Source organism: Rhinoderma darwinii, chromosome 2, assembly GCF_050947455.1.
Source record: "Rhinoderma darwinii isolate aRhiDar2 chromosome 2, aRhiDar2.hap1, whole genome shotgun sequence".
Classification (NCBI taxonomy): Eukaryota; Metazoa; Chordata; class Amphibia; order Anura; family Rhinodermatidae; genus Rhinoderma; species Rhinoderma darwinii.
The window spans coordinates 121,706,318-121,727,714 of record NC_134688.1 but is presented as its reverse complement, the minus strand read 5'-3'; the positions used below and the strand labels follow the sequence as shown (position 1 = coordinate 121,727,714).

Below are 21,397 nucleotides of genomic sequence, written 5' to 3'. Positions count from 1 at the left end.
ATATATAGACAGGGACATCAGGCGCTCCTCCGGAAGCAGAATCCCCAGCCAGAGCCTTGCCGACACTCTAACCCGGGGATTCCCCTCCTGGAGGAGCCATGTATGGATAGTGATATCAGAAACACTTCCTGTAGAAGAATCCCCAGCCACAGCATTGCCGAAGTTCTGGCTGGGGATTCCCTCCACGAGAGAGCCGACATCACTGTCCATATAAGGATAGTGATGTCAGAAACACTTCCTGTAGAGGAATCCCCGGCCATAGCGTTGCCCAAGAACTGGCTGGCGATTCCTTCCATACATGGACAGTGACGTCAGGAGCAGGAGCGGAATCCCCTGCCATAGCGAGTCTGAATGTCGGTAACTACAGGAGTGGGGTTGGCGATCTGCAGGGGGTTGTGCGTGGCGCTATATACAGGGGGAGGGTTGGCGCTATTTAGAAGGGGAGAGTGGTGTTATTTGCAAGGGTTGTGTGTGTGGTGCCATCTACAGGGGAAGGGTGGCGATATCTACAGGGAATGTGTAGCGCTATATGGGCACTATCTAAAGGGCACAATTACTTATTTTAGGCAGGGGTTGATGGCTTCCCTGAATCATGTATAACTTACAGTCACGGCCCTGGAAGAACGGGAGGAGGAACTCCACTAGAGACATGCCTCTATCTGTCTCTCCTCTGTACGATGCATTATTGGAGTTGTAAGAAGGAGAGACTTGAGTGGGGACGCAAGTCTCACGCTGCAGTAGTCATATCCAGACCAGAGGGAAGGAGAAAAATGAAATAAAAAGATGGCGGCAGAGCAGGAACATCGGTGAGACAAAATTTTATATAGCTAGCGATACAAATACAAGGCTGTATCATTAAAGTACTTCTGTTAAGATGACAGGCAGCCTTAGCAAAAATAAATAAATACTGGGGGTGCTTCTTTAACCCCTTAATGACCAGCCTATTTTAGACGTTAATGACCAAGCCATTTTTTACGTTTTTCCATCGTCGCATTCCAAGAGCTATAACTCTTTTATTTTTGCGTCGACATAGCTGTATAAGGTCTTGTTTTTTGCGGGATAAGTTGTATTTTTTAATAACACCATTTTGAAGTACATATTATTTATTGATTAACTTTTATTAAGTTTTTTTGGGGGGGGGAGATAGAAACAAATCTGAAATTTCGCCACACTTTTTTGCGTCCTAAATCTACGCCGTTTACCGTGTGGTATAAATAACACAATAAGTTTATTCAGCGGGTTGTTACGATTGCAACGATACCAAATTTGTATAGTTTTTGTATGTTTTACTACTTTTACACAGTAAAAACGCTTTTTTCTCAAAATTATTTGTTTTTGTGTCTCCATATTTGAAGAGCCGTAGCGTTTTTATTTTTTCGCCGATGCAGTTGTATGAGGGCTTTTTTTTTGCGGGAAGACTTGTAGTTTTTATTGGTACCATTTTGGAGTAGATGCGACTTTTTGATCACTTTTTATAACATTTTTTTAAAGTCAGGATTCACAGAAAACAGCAATTTTTCCGTCGTTTTTTATTTAATTTTTTTACGGTGTTCACCGTGCGGGTTAAGTAATGTAATAGATTTATAGTCGGGGTCGTTACGGACGCGGCGATACCAAATATGTGTAACTTTTTAACTTTATTTTGGTTTTTTAATAGTAAAGCACTTTGTAAGGGGAAAAAGTGGGTTTTTCATTTTTTTTTAAATTAACTTTATTATTCACTTTTTTACTAGTCCCACTAGGGGACTTTAATGTGCGATGGTCCGATCGCATTTATAATACACTGCAGTGTATTATGCCTGTCCATTTAAAACGGACAGGCATCTGCTAGGTCATGCCTGCGGCATTCATTACTGGCAGACCTGGGGGCCTTTATTAGGCCCCCGGCTGCCATTAGAGACACTGACACTCGCCGATCGTATGGCCGGGTGTCGGTGGGATGAGAGGGAGCTCCCTCCCTCTCTCCAAAACCACTCAGATGCGGTGCTCGCTATTGAGCACCGCATCTGAGGAGTTAAACGGGTGAGATCGATACTAATATCGATCTCACCCGGCAGGGACGCCCCCAGCCCTCAGCTGCCTCTGGCAGCTGAGAGCAGGGAGATTTGACAGCTCTCTGCTCTGTTTACTTATTCCGATGCCGCAACGTAAAAAGTCTATGGCATCGGAATAAGGCCCGTTCGTGACCGACGTAAAAACACGATGGGCCGGTCACTAACGGGTTAAGGCCTTATTTACACTGTCCCGTACCATTTCCCAGAAATGCGGCCCATATATCACGGACCGAACAAGGCTGTGTAAATAAGGCAGAAGGAGAAAAAAAAAACAAAAAAAACATGCAAAGCGGAAATTGGGGGGTGAATTTAAAGCGGACCTGTTGTTTTTTTTTTGTTTCTTTTTAAAAAACACATTCGCCTCTTATTTCCCGCCTTCTTAGAATTCCATCTCTATAAAAAAAAAAAAAAAAAAAGAAAAAAACATTTTGGCGCCTAATATGCTTATTTTGTGTGAAGGTGCAGGAAGGAGACCTCATCTTTCCTCCGTAGGCGTTGCCTCGTAGATCGCTGTCCAATCAGAGCAGAAATCGTCACAGCGATGCACAAGATCTGCAGTAAATCTCGCAAAATCAGCAGGTCTTTTGCATTGCTCTGAGGCTGTCCGCTGTCGGTGCAACTCACAACGATGCACGAAGCAATACCTACTGAGGAGAGAAGACGTCTCCTACTCCCGGTACTTTAAGGCCTTGTTCACATGGCGCTCAAGAGAAAGGACATGCAAACGTGTCAAAAACTCTAGCGTTTTTGTAAAGCTCTTTTTAAAGGGCAGGCGTTTTTGATGCGTTTGCGGTGCATTTTTTGCACGCTTTTGGCGTTTTCTTTGGCGCGTAATTATGACTCCTATGGACTATGGGAATTAGGCGTGTTTTTAAAAAACGCGTCAAAGAATTGAGCCAACTCTTTTTTACGCGACGCGTTTCTTAAACACGCGCATGTAAAAACATGTTGTATGCACTAATGGCATGCTTTCCCATTGATGTCAATTGAAAGCTTAAATCACGTGTCTTTTGATGCGTTTTACGCGCCGAAAACCACGTCAAGTACACGCCGTGTGAACAGGGCCTTACTCAAAATTAGGATATTAGGCACCAAAAGGTAGCAGGGCTGTAGCGGGACATAAAGGGCAATAATAAAAAACTAATAATAATTACCGTGCTGGGATCGCGAGGAGGCAGAGAATAAGGAGATAAATGCGGTAAAAAATAAAAAAATAAATAGATGACAGGTACCCTTAAAAGAAGTGAGCTGATCTGGTAGTTATATGAATGTAACCTATCAGTTCATAGGAACCAGTATATCACAGAAGTCAAATCTCAAGAGTATCAAAACAATATTCTGATAGTACTTTAGTTCTTAGCAGCTAGAATAGTTTCATAAAAGTTCAGTCCACAACATGTCCGCTTGAGTGCGCATAAGACCAAACTAAATAAAACCTAAATTTAAAAAAAAATTCAGAATTTCAATTGATCAGACAGTGCACAATATTAAAATACATTATATTTATTCCCACTTCCAAGTAAGTTTCATAATGATAATACGTTCTTGTAGAATAGATCACATCACTGGTTTGCATATAAGAGAGAGAAATCCGTGAGTCTGTTAAAGAAAGTTTTTTTTCTCTCTTGAAGTAAATGTAAGACTGTTTAGTCAGACGCCTTCTTACTACACTGACTATCTTTATGCGACAGCCTCATTTTAGGTTTGTAAAATCTTAAAAAATAAATAAAATACATTATATTTATTTATATAGTGCAATCAACTTCTATGGCACTTTACATAGAACAATATTGGGGTAACATCAAAAATACATTTGTGGAACAGTGTTCACACTATACATTGGGTGGAAACTCTGACATTACGAGCTTACAATCTAGAAGGGATAGGTAATAGAGTAAAGAGGTCAGGGAATGGAGTAAGTGGCTCTAGACAGGGCAGTTGGAGGCCATATTGGAATACCGATTCGGGGCCGAAGTTTGTCGGAAGTAGTACATTTTCAGTGAGCATTTGGATGGTTAGAGACTGAACGGCAGAGACGGGAGGCACCAGAAAAGTTTATAATGTGAAATTGTAAAGTGGTGTGTGGGTTGGTAAAAAAAAAAAATAAAATAGGTTGTCAATAGGCAGAGAGGAGGCTGCTTATAAACAATATAAGGTAGATCTAGATGTGAAGACGAATGAAAAAAAAAAAGTCTGTAGGAGGACTTCTCTTCACATAATAATGACCCAACATGAATCACTGGTGAATTCTGGCTTCATCAGGGTATGTGGCCATACGCAGTTAAAAATTGATGGCCTATCCATCATATACCTTAAGGACTGGAAAACACCTTTAAATGGATTTGTAGTTCACAACACTGATTTTGAATATTTTACACACTTCCTGTTAGGGGAGAGCAGTTCGTAATAGCGGAGTGGTTAGGTCACAAGACGGACAGCAGCGTGGAGCTAAACCGGTTTCTAGGGTCAACCAGCAAAATCTTGAATGTAAAAAGAGCAAATGCCATGAAAAACACAACTCCAAAAACATTGCTTATTTACCTTGTAAGCGGACCACAATAGGTATCCTAAGTTCCAGATCCTTTACAGCCATTATAATGCCTTGTGCAATAACATCACATCTCATAATACCACCAAAAATGTTCACCAGGATAGCCAGAACCTAGAAAATATACAGTGTTTAACCTTAAACATTATAAAATATTAGTGGTGCAAATTAAGAAAAGCAAGTAAGCTGCTAAAAGTGGCAGATGTGGTCATATTGTGAATAATCCATCATAGTACCCTCAAATTATGGTTTCAGTAGCAATGTTAAGGAATAACAAAGACAGACTTCCGTTAATGGCTACCCATACCCCTCCCCTATCAAAAGAGCCCAATGACATTCGTTTTTGCCAATTGTAGAAGGTACTTCTATAAAATAAAAAAGGAAAAAGCAACCTTTCGTAGGATACAATGAAATAACCTTAGAATATACAATGCAAGTAGAAAGAAAAAAGCTGCACTCACCCGACCCGACGTAGAAAACGCGTATAACGTTTTCAAGCAGAGAGGGCTTGAGAAAGCGTTGTATGCGAAACGGCTGTTGCCTGACACTGTCTTACACCTTTTTTACAAGCATTAAAGAATTGTCTACGTCAGACCGGGTAAGTGCGGCTTTTTTCTTTCTACCTGCATTGTGCTACATATGGTCTTACCTACGAAGCCCAGATCCTCCCTAGACTTGTACCGCTGTCCCTGTTGCACCTCTGTGGGCAGTGTACTGCCGAATGTCCAGAAGGACTACTGGTCCCAGCAGTGCCGACTGATTCTCTTGTACTTAAGCACAACTTTATAATATAGTTTGTGTAGAATAGAGTTTAAGATCTCTACTTGCTCTCAGTTAAGTGAAATATTCTGTGGTTATGCCCTAAATTTCTGAAGTGGGAAACCTATTTAAAGGAAATGCTAGCTTTGTTTTAGCCAGGTGCCATTTACTACATCTTTTTTGTACTTGGTGAAACTTATGGGTAAGGCCACGTTCACATCAGCGTCCGTTCATGGGCTCCGTTAGACCTTTCCATCAGAGAAACCCATGAACGGAAAGCCAAATGGTTATGCAAACAGAAGCTATGGTTTCGGTTTGGCTTTCTGTTCATGGGTTCCTCCGACAGAAAGCGGAACCAGACGCTGATGTGAACGAGTCCTAAGTCCATACATTACATGCAGATTTTTCAGCAGATATTAAAGCGGATTTCATCCCAAGCATTTCAAAGGGTGAAATCCACAATGAAAATCGGTGACGTTTCTGCAATAGAAACATGAAGCGCTAGCATAGGAGACATTTACGTATGTGGGAAAATGTGTGACATGGCGATAATAGCATCTTGCTACAACAATAAAGAAAGCATATAGTAACAGTGATCATTTTTAACTAGAATGGTGTAAGAGAATCTTGGATTTGAGGTCTAAACCAGCGCCGTCCAACAAGTTGATCACAACTTACAACCTTTGGAAGTACATCAAGGATCTTTTCATCTGCCACTGAATAGAGACAGTAGAAGAGCTCTGTAGATTCCTGGTGCTCCGTTCACATACACTTCAGATTATTTCAAACCCACCACATGAAAATTTGGAGACTACTCTAGCCTATTTATCGACACTGGCTTGTCAAAAGTTCTCTTTCAAATACTCTTACTAAAAATCTATTGAACCCCAGAAGTATTTTAGTCAATTTTCAAATTTGTATTACAATTTCCTTTTGGCACTCGTCGTTTGTTAATAGTAACCCAAACGCATAAGGGAAATGCAACGCAAGAAATAATTTGTAGGTGTGAAACATTACTACACAGACACGAGTCCTGCTTATTACTCTGCATCCCACTGGGCAGCACATCTCGCACTATTTTATATTCAGGAAATTGCTTCAAGCTTTATTTAACCTGGAATTTGAGGTCTTGTACAATTTGTTGTTAAGCAAAGTCCACAATGAAAATGTTTTAAGATGTTTTAAGATACGAGATTAAATCAATACAGCATGAAGATTTAATAGCACAATAGACAGATAAATGCAATTAAAAAAAAAAAATTTTCTATGGAAATCATGTGCTCTCTGCCGAATAACACTTACTTACCCAGGATAGCAAGACCTGATCAATGGATTGCCGAGCCAGAGGTTTTACAGAAGGGTAAAGGCTGAACAAAAAAGTGCTGGTACCTTTTTATCAGACGTGATGAGTCTGAAAGCTTCGGTTACTTGATGAACAGTGGCGCCTCCACCAACATCCAAGAAGTTTGCTGGTGTTCCCCCATGAAGTTTTATGATATCCATTGTTGCCATTGCCAAGCCAGCTCCATTAACTGTAATATATGGACGCACAATCATTATCGGCAAAGCATATTCTCAGATGTTCGATTTCCCAAACAGACATTATCACGAGGAGATATTTCAAATATATTAGGAAACTATTAATGAAGTTTCTTAATCACAAGAATAAAGTATCCCTGCTTTTATTCCCCCTCAAGCAGGCCACAGACAATGGGTGTCAGCCGTAACTTCAGACACCCCCCAAAATATCGCTAATTTATCAGTCACATTCCTTGCTGCAATGGAACAGAAACCAACAGACAACCTATTAAAAATTTAACCATTTTACGTACCTGGAGTTTATGGGTGTATTCAGACGTTGCAGTTGAGGTCCGGTTCAAACTGCATAAAAATAAGAAAGTATCCGAAAACCACATGCGTTTTTACATCGATTTGATGCGTCTTTTACCACAGCCTCATCGAAAAACGCATCAAATTGCAAGGGTTTTTTTGGATGTGTTTTCTTCTATATGCGCTTTTAACTGCACCTCAACGGCAATGTCTGAATAAACTCTATGGGTCAAACGTCAGAGGTTTTTTTATCTTTTAGTTCCGCTCTGCTCCACCAGGGGATCGGACAGTGCCTGCAGCGTTAACAGCCAAAAGTAATCAATCTGTCAACTAGTTAAAAGCAGAAACATTCCATGTCTCCAAACAGAACAAAATCTATATGGCATAATATTTGGAGAGTTTTGGGCACCAAAAATAGCCACCAGACAGACCCCTTTAACAAACATTACTTATAAGATGCTCATAGTATTGTGCTTCATGTTACAGTAGTTAAGTTATTATGAGGTGTAGGTAGTATTTTCCCAGCCCAGTTTCCAATAGATTTCAAAGACTCTGCACAGTGTCCGGCTCCTCGCAGTCGGATGGTCTGAAAATCTGAAGGTGATCGGCTGACCCAAACAATTTACCATAATTTCTGAACTGCCATAAAGAAAAAAAAATCTGTGTGATCCATCTACAAATAAAACAATTATATTTGCATTCAAGAGTATACAGAGACTTTGAAACATATCAGCTGGTACTAACGTCCGATTGGCTGAGAGATACCAGAAGGTTGTGGCAGCAACTCCTTTTGGCACAAACGTGCCGTGGTTGCGACAGGACCAACTACATACAGTGCACTGAACGGAGTTCAGTAAAGCACAATACCAAGGGCATGTTATAAATGCTCTTTATGAAACGGTGACAGATTCCCTTTAAGAAACTGTAGTGTAAGTGGTTATAATAAAAGTTAAAAAAAAAAAAATGACACGGTAGAGTATATATTATTCTGGTAATGGGAAAGAAATGGACACAAGCCTTCTAAAAACTATACCTGTTAACCTTATAATCTTATTAGCGTTAGGACAACCTAGTGGATTAACGTGATCCAAGAAACCGACAGGGCAAGTTCACACGTAGCGAAAATACTGCAGATTTTCTGCAACGGATTTCATTGCGGAAAGTCCGCAGCATAATACAGTAGCAGCAAAGGACGATATTTGAACAAATCTCATTCACACGCCGCGTAAACATGGAGCGGGAAAAAAAACTCCGAAATTTACATGCGGTGCGGTCTTTAAATCCACAGCACCACCGTTGTATTTGCGTAAACGCTGCTTATTTGTTGCGGGCTTTTCCCATTTAATTCAACAAATAGCAGATGTTGGGTTTTTGGTGGTGGAAAAGCAGCGACTCAAATTGTGTTTCTTCGTCCAGGCCAACCCCCTGGGAGGACACTTCATCCCTTGAGGCCGGACTGCAGGACAGCAGGAGGGACGCATCGTCATGGCTACGTAAGTATCAAACTTTCTTTTTTCCCCATGTTCACTTTTCTGCAGCGGACATTCCGGCCGAAAACAAATGCACTATAATTTGGTGCGGTTTTTCGGCCGGAATTCCCTGCGGCGCACAGGGCGGATACGCTGTGTGCTTTGATTCAGCATATCTGCCCTGTGTGAACATAGCCATAGTGTCCAACTTGCCTGCAGGTATTTAGAGAAAACATTAAGAAATCATTTAGTGTGGGATAGTATTGCAACGGTGTATAACAACTGAAAACAATTCCTAATATACAAACTAAATAAGACGAGAATGTCTGAATAGTGCTGAGAAAATAATACCCTAAGAAAAGCAGTGAAAAAAAAATGGGTGCATAAACATTCAGCACTTTCCTCTATTAAAAAGGTAGTATTATTTAAAGGGGGTGTCACAAAAAAAAAAAAAATATGCACAGTTAGGGCACATGGAAGTCCTAGAATCCTTACATGAGCCAGAGAGCAGAGAATGGCCAGTATGTATTTGACATTTCCTCTGCAGCATAAAACAAACACATAAAACGGACTTTACTCGGTTTCCTTTACTCTTATGCAGCATAGCTGCCATGAACCTCAAGAGCAACTAAAAGCCCAAGTTCCAGCTGCTTTGGTGTAAACCAATAATATTAGACTCCTAATGAATAATGCAAAAACCTGGAATCTTGCAGCGCAGATTACCACAGACATCTGAAAAGTGATGATATATTACATTAAAGGGCTATTCCGATCTCCCATTTTTTTTTCTTCACAGTAGTGAAGTGACCTGTAAGAAGTGTTGAGCGGTGGGGGTCCAAGCACTGAGACCCCCACCGATTGCCAAAACGAAGAAGCAAAAGTGCTTGGGTGAGCACGGAGCCACTTGGTTTCTGATCGGCTTTTCTTGGAAAGACGAGCAATTGGTGTACGGGCTCATAGACTTTCTATTGAGCCCATACACCAATTGCTCAGCTTTGCGACACGAGACAGTACGGGTTGGAGCTGCTATTCATCTTCTCATAGTCCCTGTGTCATCAGCAGTTATTGTGCATCACAAAATACCCTTTGTACACCAATGGTAATAAGGACTGAAGCTCTTAAGGCACTATTACACCGGCATGTGATGCGAGCGCCGATCAGCGCTCGTTTGCTCCTGTCACAAGGAGCTACGGATGGGGACAAGCAGTCGTTACGCCGATCACTCATCCCCCATACATTATCATCATGTCGACTGCACATCCCCCGGTTTACACAGGGAGATGTGCTGCCGACAACGATAATATTTAACTTTTTTTTTTAAAACGATATGATCAGCAGATGAACGCTACAATCATCTGCTGATCGCTGCCCTGTTTACACAAGGCAATTATTGGAAATGAGCGTTCTATGAACGTTTGTCTGCCCGATAATCGCCCAGTCTAAAACCCCCTTTAGGATACACCAAACAATAGTAGAAAAAATTACCTACCAAGACATCCAATATTGCCATCCAGGCCGATGTAGTTGAGGTCAGCTTTTGCCGCTTGGTGGTCTCGCACATCTTCCTGGGACCAGTCTCGCAGATCAAAAATTTCCTTTTGTCTATATACAGCATTGGCATCGAAGTTTATCTTTGCATCCATACACATCACTACAAATAAAAGAGACAATGAATAGGATACCAAAGGTAATTGATATTATAGATTTAATATTCTAATAAGGACTGCCAAACCCACCTTGCATATAGACCGTTGACAAAAAAAAAAAGTGAACCTAGGTGTAAGGGTGTATATAAAAAGACACACATATATAATCCACATGTATAGACATCCGGCCTGTGGCAGTGCACAAGTTTTAGTGGAAGCCGGGAAAAGTTATTTAAAGGGAACCTGTCACCATCATTTCACCTATTAAGCCAGCAATACCTGATGGAAGTGGGTGAAAAATAATTTTTATGTAACCTATAATTATCTTCTAAGTAAGCTCTCTACCTTTAGTATTCAGTTCTTTAGTGTTAATGTGCCATACGCTAATGAGAATAAAAGGGTCATATCTTCATTCCTCAAACCTTTCCGAGTTAACCGCGTCTCCTTACTTTTGACTGACAGCTCCTCGCCTCCCTCAGCACATACAAAATCTTGCGCTTTCGCATCAATGTCCTGTTCTGGTGCGTGCGCAGAACGGGACACCATAGCGGCGCATGCGCAGTAACTAAATTTGAGGCCTTGACAAAGCAGGGAAGGGTGTGACCCTATAGGACAGGCGCATGTGCACTCAGACGAGATTTCGGCATTCAGGACGGTCCATGATGGGCCACAGGCGCAAAATGTTTGCAGACCATTATTTATTTATGGGTAGGAGGTGTTTAGGAGAGGGGATAACTGCGATGAACTTTTGACAGCAGCGGGCAGCGAGGGAGGGGGAGTAGAAATCAATAGGTGAAATGCTGGTGACAGGTTCCCTTTAAAACGGACGACAAGTGATGTGGCAAATATTAACCCCTTAATGACCAGCCTATTTGAGACCTTAATGACCAAGTTATTTTTTAAGTTTGTCCATCGTCTCATTCAAAGAGCTATAACTTTTTTATTTTTGCGTCGACATAGCTATATAAGGTCTTGTTTTTTGCGGGACAAGTTGTATTTTTTAATAGCACCATTTTGGGGTACATATTATTTATTGATTAACTTTAATTAACTTCTTTCGGAGGGGGGAATAGGAAAAAAACTGCAATTTTGTCACTTTTTTGCGTCCTAAATTTACGCAGATTATAGTGTGGTATAAATAACACAATAACTTTACTCAGCGGGTTGTTGCGATTGCAACGATACCAAATTTATATAGATTTTGTATGTTTTACTACTTTTACACGGTGAAAACACTTTTTTTCAAAATGATTTGTTTTTGTGTCCCCATATGTGAAGAGCTATAGCTTTTTGATCTTTTTCACCGATGCAGTTGTATGAGGGCTTTTTTTTGCGGGAAGACTTGTAGTTTTTATTGGTAGTATTTTGGAGTAGATGCGACTTTTTGATCACTTTTTAAATCACTTTTTTTTTTTTTAAGGCTGGATTCAAAGGCAACAGCAATTTTTGCATTGTTTTTTATTTTATTTTTTACGACGTTCACCGTGCGGGTTAAATTAAGTAATAACTTTATAGTTGGGGTCGTTACGGATGCGGCGATACCAAATGTGTACGTTTTTTTACTTTATTTTGTTTTTTTAATAAAGCAGTTTGTAAAGGGGAAAAAGTGGGTTTTCATTATTATTTTTTTTTTAACTTTTTTACTAGTCCCACTAGGGACTTTACTAAGTTGTAATACACTGTAATACTTCTGTATTGCAGTGCATTATGCCTGTCCGTGTAAAACAGACAGGCATCTGCTAGGCCATGCCTCCGGCATACACTACACGCAGACCTTGGGGCCTTCATTGGGCTCCCAGCTGACATAGGAAACACAGACACTCTGCGATCTTATCGCCTGGTGTCGGTGGGATGAGAGGGAGCTCCCTTCCTCTCTCCAAAAGAACTCAGATGCGGTGCTCGTTATTAAGCGCCGCATCTGAGGGGTTAAACGGGTGAGATCGATACTGATATCGATCTCACCAATTCGAGCAAGGATGCCCCCTGCCCTCAGCTACCTCTGGTAGCGGAGAGCAGGGACATTTAACGGCTCCCTGCTCTGTTTATTTATTCCGATGCAGCGCCGTAAAAAGGCTATTGCATCGGAATAGTGGCCGCCGTAAAAACACTATGGGTCTGTCATTAACGGGTTAAACCCTAAACCCTTATGTCGACTTCAATATCATATGTAATAACGTTTGAGAAGGTTTTCTTTTTGTTTGTTTTAATATCTTTCAGGTGACAGCCCTCTGCAAAGACACTAGTACTGACAAATCAACAGCGTGCACTATGAAGAGAACTGATGCAAGCAGTTATCAATGAAGCATGATGACTTTTTAGCCATCTGTATGCGGCGCAAAGGAAAGATGACATGAATTCAAGAGCACCGATTGCCCTCAGCAAACCCTCTGTCAGCATTTGGTACGATGGAAAATCACAACAGGTAAACAGCATTTGTACACAAGAGTTCGTAAAGGGTTTTACAAGAAACTATAGAAGGTATAATAATGAAGAAAAAGACTATTGCTGCCAACAGGATAGATCTCCAAACAGAAGACTGTAGGAATACACCCATAAAAAGAGTGAAAAGAACGGCATTTGCGAACATAATTCTCATGAATTTGAATAGCATATACCAGGATAAGATAAATCCATGGTCATGGTAAATATGTTAGCGACTAATACACGTACAGTAAGCTTTATAGCAAATCTGTCAGTAGAATATACCACCCTAGTATCGGGCAGTAAATTACACCTCCAGGTCCGAAAGGTTAATAGAACAAACAGCAAAAAAAAAACAAAAACATAAAAATAGTGTAATTATTTTTAAATGACGAATCAAAAAAAAGAATACACGAGTCTGGCGTATTAACACCTTGCTGCCGCTGCTAATTTCGTTGTATCCTATCCGCTTTATAAAAGCCATAACGTCTTTATATTTCTTAACATAGCCATATTAGGATTTTTTTTTTTTTTAATATACTGGGAAGCCTTTAAAAATTATTTTGTGGAGTGGAATGGGGAAAAAAAAAATTAAATGCAACCATTGTTTTTAAGTTTTGTTTATACGGCATTCACCGGGTGGTAAAAATGGCATTAACTTTATTTTGTTGGTCAATACGAATTCGAAATTTGCCACATTTTATGACTGCCTTGCCGAAAATTTACACCGTCTAAAACTTACAGTATTAGTAAATCTGCCCCAATGATTTATTTCTTTTATCCCACTCTGTGGCTCAGAAGTTCATACACCAAGTTGACTGTGCCTTTAAATTACCATTCTTAATATATAGTAGCGATCCTAACTGATCTAAGAGAAGGGAGTGTGTACTAGGATTACATTTTAGGAATTATGAAAAACTGAGTTTTGTTGAATTTGGCTAAGGTGTATGTACACTCATGTCCTCGACTGTAGATCCAGCAAGGAATGCTGGGAGATTTCAGCTCAGAGGCTGAAGTATTGTAAGTGGAGCTCCAAATCATAATAGTATGTAGCTTAGGCCTATTTTAGGCCTCATGCACACGACCGTGCCCGCAATCACGTCCCGCGATTGCGGGCACGGCCGGCCGCTGACTGACAGCCGCATTTTCGGGCCGTGCTCCCATACAAAGTACGAAAGAACGGACATGTTCCATAATTCCCGGAACATTTCCACGGCACTGACACCCTTCCGTAGTGCTACGGAAAGGTGTCAGTGTTCAATGAAAGTGAATGGCTCCGTTTTTGCGGACCGCGATTGCGGTCCGCAAAAACTGAGGTTTTTTTGCTGTCGTGTGCATGGGGCCTTACACGGCAGTATTATAATCAGTATTTGTAAGCTGAAACCAGGAGTGGCTCCAAAACAAGAATGCGGAGCAAATCTTTCCATGATACTTTTTCGCGGTGTAGGTTTTACTCCTGGCTTTGGCTTATAAATACAGATGCAAAAATGTCACAAAAAAAAACAAAAAACTGCTGTGTAGAAGTGGCATTAAGAAACACAAGATAAGTAAGAATATTTTCCACATGATTTCCATTATTTGCAAAACGACATGGCTGAGATGTTTTGTGTATCTAGGGATACCGTGATATTCGGGTATGTTCTAAAAACGCAGTGTGAACAGGGCCTTATAATGTGGACTGAAGGCAGGGCCACGAGGATTCCACGAGTGATAGGATTGAGGGTTTGGATAGCTGTGGTAACAGTGCCCTCATTTTCTGCATTAGAGGGGTGAAAGTCACCTGACTATCTGGTCAATTCTGCAGGTGGAGAGGTACAGCTACAGCATAGCAAGGAGGGTCCTGAGGTCAACGGTTTAGTACTATGAGTAAGGGGACTGCAGGGGACATTCAATAACTTCTACATTTTCTGGTATTGATCCCCTAACTGCTGTTCCAATGATTATTTCCACGCGTTATGCGGACAGCGGTGAGTAAGTAAACATTCAATTACTTTCGACAATAATATTGAATGTTGATCAATTTGTAGTCATTTTTCCCTTTGTTCCACTTATCGGAGAAGAAATGCCTATTACAATGTAATGAAAAAACGTTACACAATAAAAACGTGAAAAAGTCCAAGGTGGATTCATATTTTAATAGCCTCTATAGGCAACTCAACATAAAAAAAATGAGTGGTAGAAGTTGAAAGATATTTTATAAATGCAACGTGAAAGAGACCAGAACAAGCTACAACACTGAAATACATTGCATTTTTTTCCATATATATTTGTTTCGTGACATGATGTGTTTCAATTTTCGGGAGTTTCTGCCATGCTCGGTGATTGAGGATGAGTCAGAGGCACTCATGCAATACAGCAGGCGAGCCACTCCGGCATCTAAACAGCAAGGTATAACCAGCGGTAGAGGAGACACACAAAGCAAGGTTATAAAACCACCATCAAGCCTTGAGATGATTTCTGTCACACAAAAAACTGGAATAGGCGAGGATGGGATTCTAAATGTTTGCATGGGTAGTAGATGAACACTGCATAACATATATGCTCCGTCTAACCTCACCCGAAATCCACACTAGCAGCACAAATGTACCAAGTATGCTTTTTACCTCTGACAATTACTGAAAAGTGAGTGACGGATTTGTTTTATCTTATTGAAAAGGTTTTATTCTAGTTCAAACATGATCCATCTCTAATAGTGGTCTTCAACCGGTAGCTATTCCAGAACTACAACTCCCAGTATGACCCGACAGTGGTTCTTATGAAATCAGAAAACAAAACCTGCCAGCTTCGTTCCCAATGTATTTCCTATATTCTGAAGATCAGCTAGCTAACATATGAATAATGTATGGGACCTCCAAGGAGAGAGATTCATACTTATATAACATGTATACATAACCTTTGAAAGGGAATCAGTCACCAAGTTCATGCTGTGGGAAGCATAAAGTAGTGCCAGAGACCCCGATTCCAACACTGGATCACTCACTTATGGGAATTGGATAGTTTTTATTAAAATATATATATTTTTTTTCTTTAGCAGTTTGTATCCATGAGCGGCCATTAGCCCTGCCCACCAGTCGCTGATTGACAGGAACCACATCATTTAAAGGATATGTACACCTAAGATATGAACCTAGAGGTGATCGATAACCGCTGAATCCGTCAGAGACATATATGACCCTCTGTCACCAAAGCCACCTGCCCCGCTGACCTGACAGACTCAGGTATCAGCACAGGATACAGTCTCTATGTAATCAGGAAACATAGACGCTGTATCTGAAAAAGTAAAAACAATTTCTAATAAAAACAAAGTACAAAGTTGCACAAAACACTAATACACTGCTTTAGTGTGTGTGTGTGTGTGTGTGTGTGTGTGTGTGTGTGTGTGTGTGTGTGTGTGTGTGTGTATATATATATATATATATATATATATGTGTGTGTGTGTGCAAATTGGTCATAGTCTGTGGCGTTGTGTGCGATTTGCGAAGCATCTAAAGATCTTTTATTTCAAAGCATTACCTCAGCTATCAAACCGATGTGCTTTTACTGAAAATAAACCATATTTTGATATGTTGTGTCATTTGCATTGAAACGTCAAATATTATATAGATGCAAGTAGATAAACGTATGCAGGCGTCTCAGAGTAAGAATAATAATTAGAGCACTTTGTTTTCCAATAGAACAACATATAAATCAGCCATTTGGTTTAGAGCGGTTAACGTCAGAGCAAGGGGCTAACACTTTAATGTGGTTCATAAGCCGAACAGCTCGATTTAAGAGCTGGAAATATTGTGTTTCTCTTCTTCAAACTACCCTATTCGGGAATACCAAGTAAATATGATGTAATCTTTTTTCAAGCTTGCCATGGTGCAGGCCACCCTCAGAGGTATGTAAAAGTGCTTCGATAAATATTGCCCATAGCAATGGTGCCCGACTGCTCTGACCTTCTGAGAGCATTATGGGTAATTGTTTCTTGGTTCATGGTTGCATGAAATTCCAACATCTGCTGGACTTGTCGTGAATTTGTCAACGATTTTAGTGCAAACCTTTGCTGGACAGTTTGACATTGTGGGTCACCATAAAGATGGGGTTTCCCTTTTTTTTTTTCCTTCGGGTTACGGTTGATCCCCAAACATATGTATTGAGAAACCCAGATGAACTTCCAGTCTATTGGTATTTCAGAGGTCTTGTTCCCTTTATGGCCCTGGCAGACTTAGGTGTGGATACCCAAATACCCAAAATAGGCATCCCTTAAATTTACGACAACACGAAGGACCCGTTTAACAACGTGCCACTGGGACTCCATTATTTCATTGTTTTCTTCGATTACATTAGGTCTTATGATATTAACTGGGTTTTTCACAGGCTTATAAAGGAAAATCATTAAATAATGAACAATGATACAACTTTCTAACATGCAGTGTTTTAATTCTTCACGATTACCAAGAACTTTGTCTCTTGCAAATTAGGCCTTATTCACACGAAGGGGTGTCAAATGGGCTGTGTAAAACTGCTGTTTTTTTACAGCAGATTTGCATACGTGAGGGATCATGCCCACTCAGGCCTCATGCCCACTTCTGTTTTTTCCTTCAGGGTGCTAGCCGTTTTTTTGACGGCTAGCACCCTGACCCATTCATTTCAATGGGGCCATGCACACTTCAGTTTTTTGGACGGTCCCGTTGTTCCGTTCCGACTAAATTAGAGCATGTCCTACTTTGGTCCGAGATTCCGTGACCATGGGGCCAGTCAAAAAAACTGTATGCACACAGAAGGCATCCGTGTGCCGTCCATTTGTGATGGAGCCGTTGCCTAGCAACAGCCGGGCGGGCAGAAGTACACGTAGACAGATATTGCACTGCACGAATTAGCAGCCCCTTCTCTCTATACAGCTCTGATCGGCAGCCTCTTCTCTCCATCAGTGCTGGATAGAGCGAAGAGGCTGGCGATCAGTGCTGGATAGAGAGAAGGGGCAGCCCATTTGTGCAGAGTTTCCACAGCGGAACGCAGCGATAGAAAGAAAAAGAAGTTCATACGTACCCCGACCGTTGTCTTGGTGACGCGTCCCTCTTTTGACATCCCTGGATGATGCGGCAGTCCATGTGACCGCTGCAGCCTGTGATTGGCTGCAGCGGTCATATGGGATGAAACTTTATCCCAGAAGGCCAGACTGGAGGAAGAAGCAGGGAGTTCTGGGTAAGTATAAACTTTTTTTTCTGAGTTGTGATCTTTGCAGTGGAAGTCGCGGCACTTGACTATTGGTTGTGGGTTTTTGAAGGAAACATTCGAAATCTATATTGTGAGCGCCACGCATGGTACTCACTGTCCAGGGTGCTGAAAGAGTTACTGACGATAAGTGCAGCCCGTTCCCTGTGTCCAGCACTGATCAGCCGCCTCTTCTCTCTATCCAGCACTGATGGTAACTCTTTCAACACCCTGGACAGTGACTACCTAGCTCCATAAATGTACATTCATTTTAATGCAGCAGTGTGACGGCAGCTAAAAAGAACGGCCATCACACGGCCGATCATCTCGTTTGTGTGACTAAGCCCTTAAACGGTTTGTCCGGTTTCAGCAAATTAATATTTTTTGTATAATTAAAAAAGTGATACAATTTTCCAATATATTTAAGGTATTAACCCCTATTCGAGGTTACTTCCCGCACGAGGACATATAGTTACGGAGTTGTTTCCGGTGCACGCCGACAGCTGACACTCCACTGTTGCCGGGCAGCAGTCCTTTGCCGCTGATTTTGGAAATTAACCCCTTATATGCGGCGATCAGTTGCGATCGCGGCATTTTAGGGGTTTCTTGTATATCGCCAGACCCCGGGAATCAAATCGCGTGGTGTGCCGATAGTTAGCATGGCAAACGGAAGCCAAACAATGGCCTCCATGTCTGCCATGGACAGAAGCCCATCAGGACCAACCTGCGGCTGGTCCTGATAGGCTTCCTGTCAGTGACAGGAAGTCACTGTGTCGTTCCCGATGCACACTGTCGGCGACAAGATGCGCATGGGGAACCGGGAGGTAAGCTGTCCCAGACAGCTGACACTCCAGTGTTGCCGATCAGCGGCAATGAACACCTTAAATGCGGCGATTGATTGTGGGAGTTGCTGATGCTTGAAATGGCATCCGTAGGCCAGGCAACGGCCTCTGGGTCTGCCATGAATGGAAGCCTATGAGGACCAGCCTCTGGCTGGTCCTCGTAGACTTACTGTCAGAGTGACTGTGATGTCACACTGACCGTTGGAAAACATTACACTACCTAGGTAGTGTAATGTATTCGATCAGCAATCAGAGCTGCAGGTAAAAAAATTAAGTGTAAAAAAAAAAAAATTCATAAAAATGTTTTATAAAAGTGTAAAAATAAAAGGGTTTTTTTTCCCTATAAGAAGTCATTTATTACACCGTGTTCCAAATTATTATGCACATTGGATTTAAGTGTCAAATATTTAATTATTAGTTTTTCAATTAAACTCATGGATGGTAGTGTGTCTTAGGGCTCTTTGAATCATTGTAATCAATCTCAGACACCTGTGATAATTAGTTTGCCCAATCAAGGAAAACTACTTAAGGACGTTCCACATTATTAACCCCTTAATTACCGGCCTATTTTAAACCTGAATGACGAAGCCATTTTTTAAGTTTTTCCATCGTCGCATTCAAAGAGCTATAACTTTTTTATTTTTGCGTCGACATAGCTGTATAAGGTCTTGTTTTTTGCGGGACAAGTTGTATTTTTTAATAGCACCATTTTGGGGGACATATTATTTATTGATTAACTTTTATTAACTTTTTTTTTGGGGGGGAATAGAAAAAAAACTGAAATTTCGCCACTTTTTTTCGTGTCTAAAATCTACGCCGTTTACCGTGTGGTATAAATAACACAATAACTTTATTCAGCGGGTTATTGCGATTGCAACTATACCAAATTTGTATCGGTTTTGTATGTTTTACTACTTTTACACAGTAAAAACGCTTTTTTTCCAAAATTATTTGTTTTTGTGTCTCCATATTTGAAGAGCCGTAACGTTTTTTATTTTTTCGCCGATGCGGTTGTACGAGGGCTTTTTTTTGCGGGAAGTCTTGTAGTTTTTATTGGTACTATTTTGGAGTCGATGCGACTTTTTGATCACTTTTTATCAAATTTTTTTAAAATCAGGATTCACAGAAAACCGCAATTTTTCCATAGTTTATTACATTTTTTACGGCGTTCACCGTTCGGGTTAAATAATGTAATACATTTATAGTCGGGGTCGTTACGGACGCGGTGATACCAATCATTTTTTTTTAATTAACTTTATTCAACTTTTTTTTTACTTTTTAACTAGTCCCACTAGGGGACTTTAATATGCGATTCTCCGATCGCTATTAAAATACACTGTAATACTTTTGTATTGCAGTGTATTACTGCTTGTCCATTTAAAACGGACAGGCATCTGCTAGGTCATGCCTCCGGCATGATCTAGCAGGCATTCGCTCCAGGCAGACCTGGGGGCCTTTATTAGGCCCCCGGCTGCCATTGGAGACACAGACACTCAGCGATTGTATCGCTGGGTGTCGGTGGGAGAGAGAGGGAGCTCCCTCCCTCTCTCCAAAACCACTCAGATGCGGTGCACGCTATTGAGCACCGTATCTGAGGGGTTAAACGGGTGAGATTGATACTTATATCGATCTCACACGGCAGAGTAGGGACACCCCCAGCCCTCAGCTGGGGAGAGAGCTGGTAGGCCCCTTTAGGGTCCCTGACGGTGTGAAAATGGCCTCTGCAAAGTACGTAGAGTTTATGACTGACCACTTTCTTCCGTGGTACAAAAAGAAGAACCGTGCCTTCCATAGCAAAATTATCTTCATGCATGACAATAGACCATCTCATGCTGCAAAGAATATCTCTGTGTCATTGGCTGCTATGGGCATAAAAGGAGAGAAACTCATGGTGTGGCCCCCATGTTCCCCTGACCTCAACCCTATTGAGAACCTCTGGAGCATCCTCAAGCAAAATATCTATGAGGGTGGGAGGCAGTTCACATCAAAACAGAAGCTCTGGGAGGCTATTCGGACATCCTGCAAAGATATTCAAGCAGAAACTGTCCAAATACTCACAAATTCAATGGATGCAAGAATTGTGAAGGGGATATCAGAGAAGGGGTCCTATGTTAACATGTAACTTGGCCTGTTAGGGGTTTTTTTGATTGAAAGAGCTTTTGATTTCTGTAAATATGACCTCCTGATGCTGCAAATTCAACAAATTACCATTTTAGTTCTCTTTACAACCTTTAAAATGTTTTGATCTCTGTTGTGCATAATAATTTGAAACAGTGCATTGAGTTTTCTACTTCTAAAAAAAAAATAATCTGTTATCATTAGGAGATTTGTTCAATAAAATTCGCATTATACTCCAACGGTTGATGACTTGAAGATTATACTGACTGTCATTTGCATCGATTACTTAGGAAAATCAGCGGAAAATAACATTTGCATAATAATTTGAAACGCGGTGTATAGGAAAAAAAATGAAACCGTTCAAAAAAATAAATAAATAAAAAAATAAGAAAGTCCACATATTTGGTCTCACGGCGTTCGTAACGATCCAAGCTATAAAACTATAATGTTATTTTTTTTCCCGCACGGTGAACGCCGCAAACAAAATAAATGAAAAACTATGCCAACATCGCTA

The 21,397-nt window shown here is 40.9% G+C and overlaps 1 protein-coding gene across 1 annotated transcript in view; it reads right to left on the bottom strand.

Moving 5' to 3' along the window:
* SUCLA2 (succinate-CoA ligase ADP-forming subunit beta) overlaps positions 1–21,397 on the bottom strand; it is a 90,449-nt gene that overhangs the window by 16,153 nt on the left and 52,899 nt on the right. Inside the window, exons 7-9 of the mRNA XM_075852247.1 lie at positions 10,150–10,311; positions 6,751–6,893; positions 4,596–4,716 (exon numbers count right to left, since the gene is read on the bottom strand). Coding sequence (XP_075708362.1) covers positions 4,596–4,716; positions 6,751–6,893; positions 10,150–10,311 — 426 coding nt within the window. The remainder of the gene's footprint in view (positions 1–4,595; positions 4,717–6,750; positions 6,894–10,149; positions 10,312–21,397) is intronic.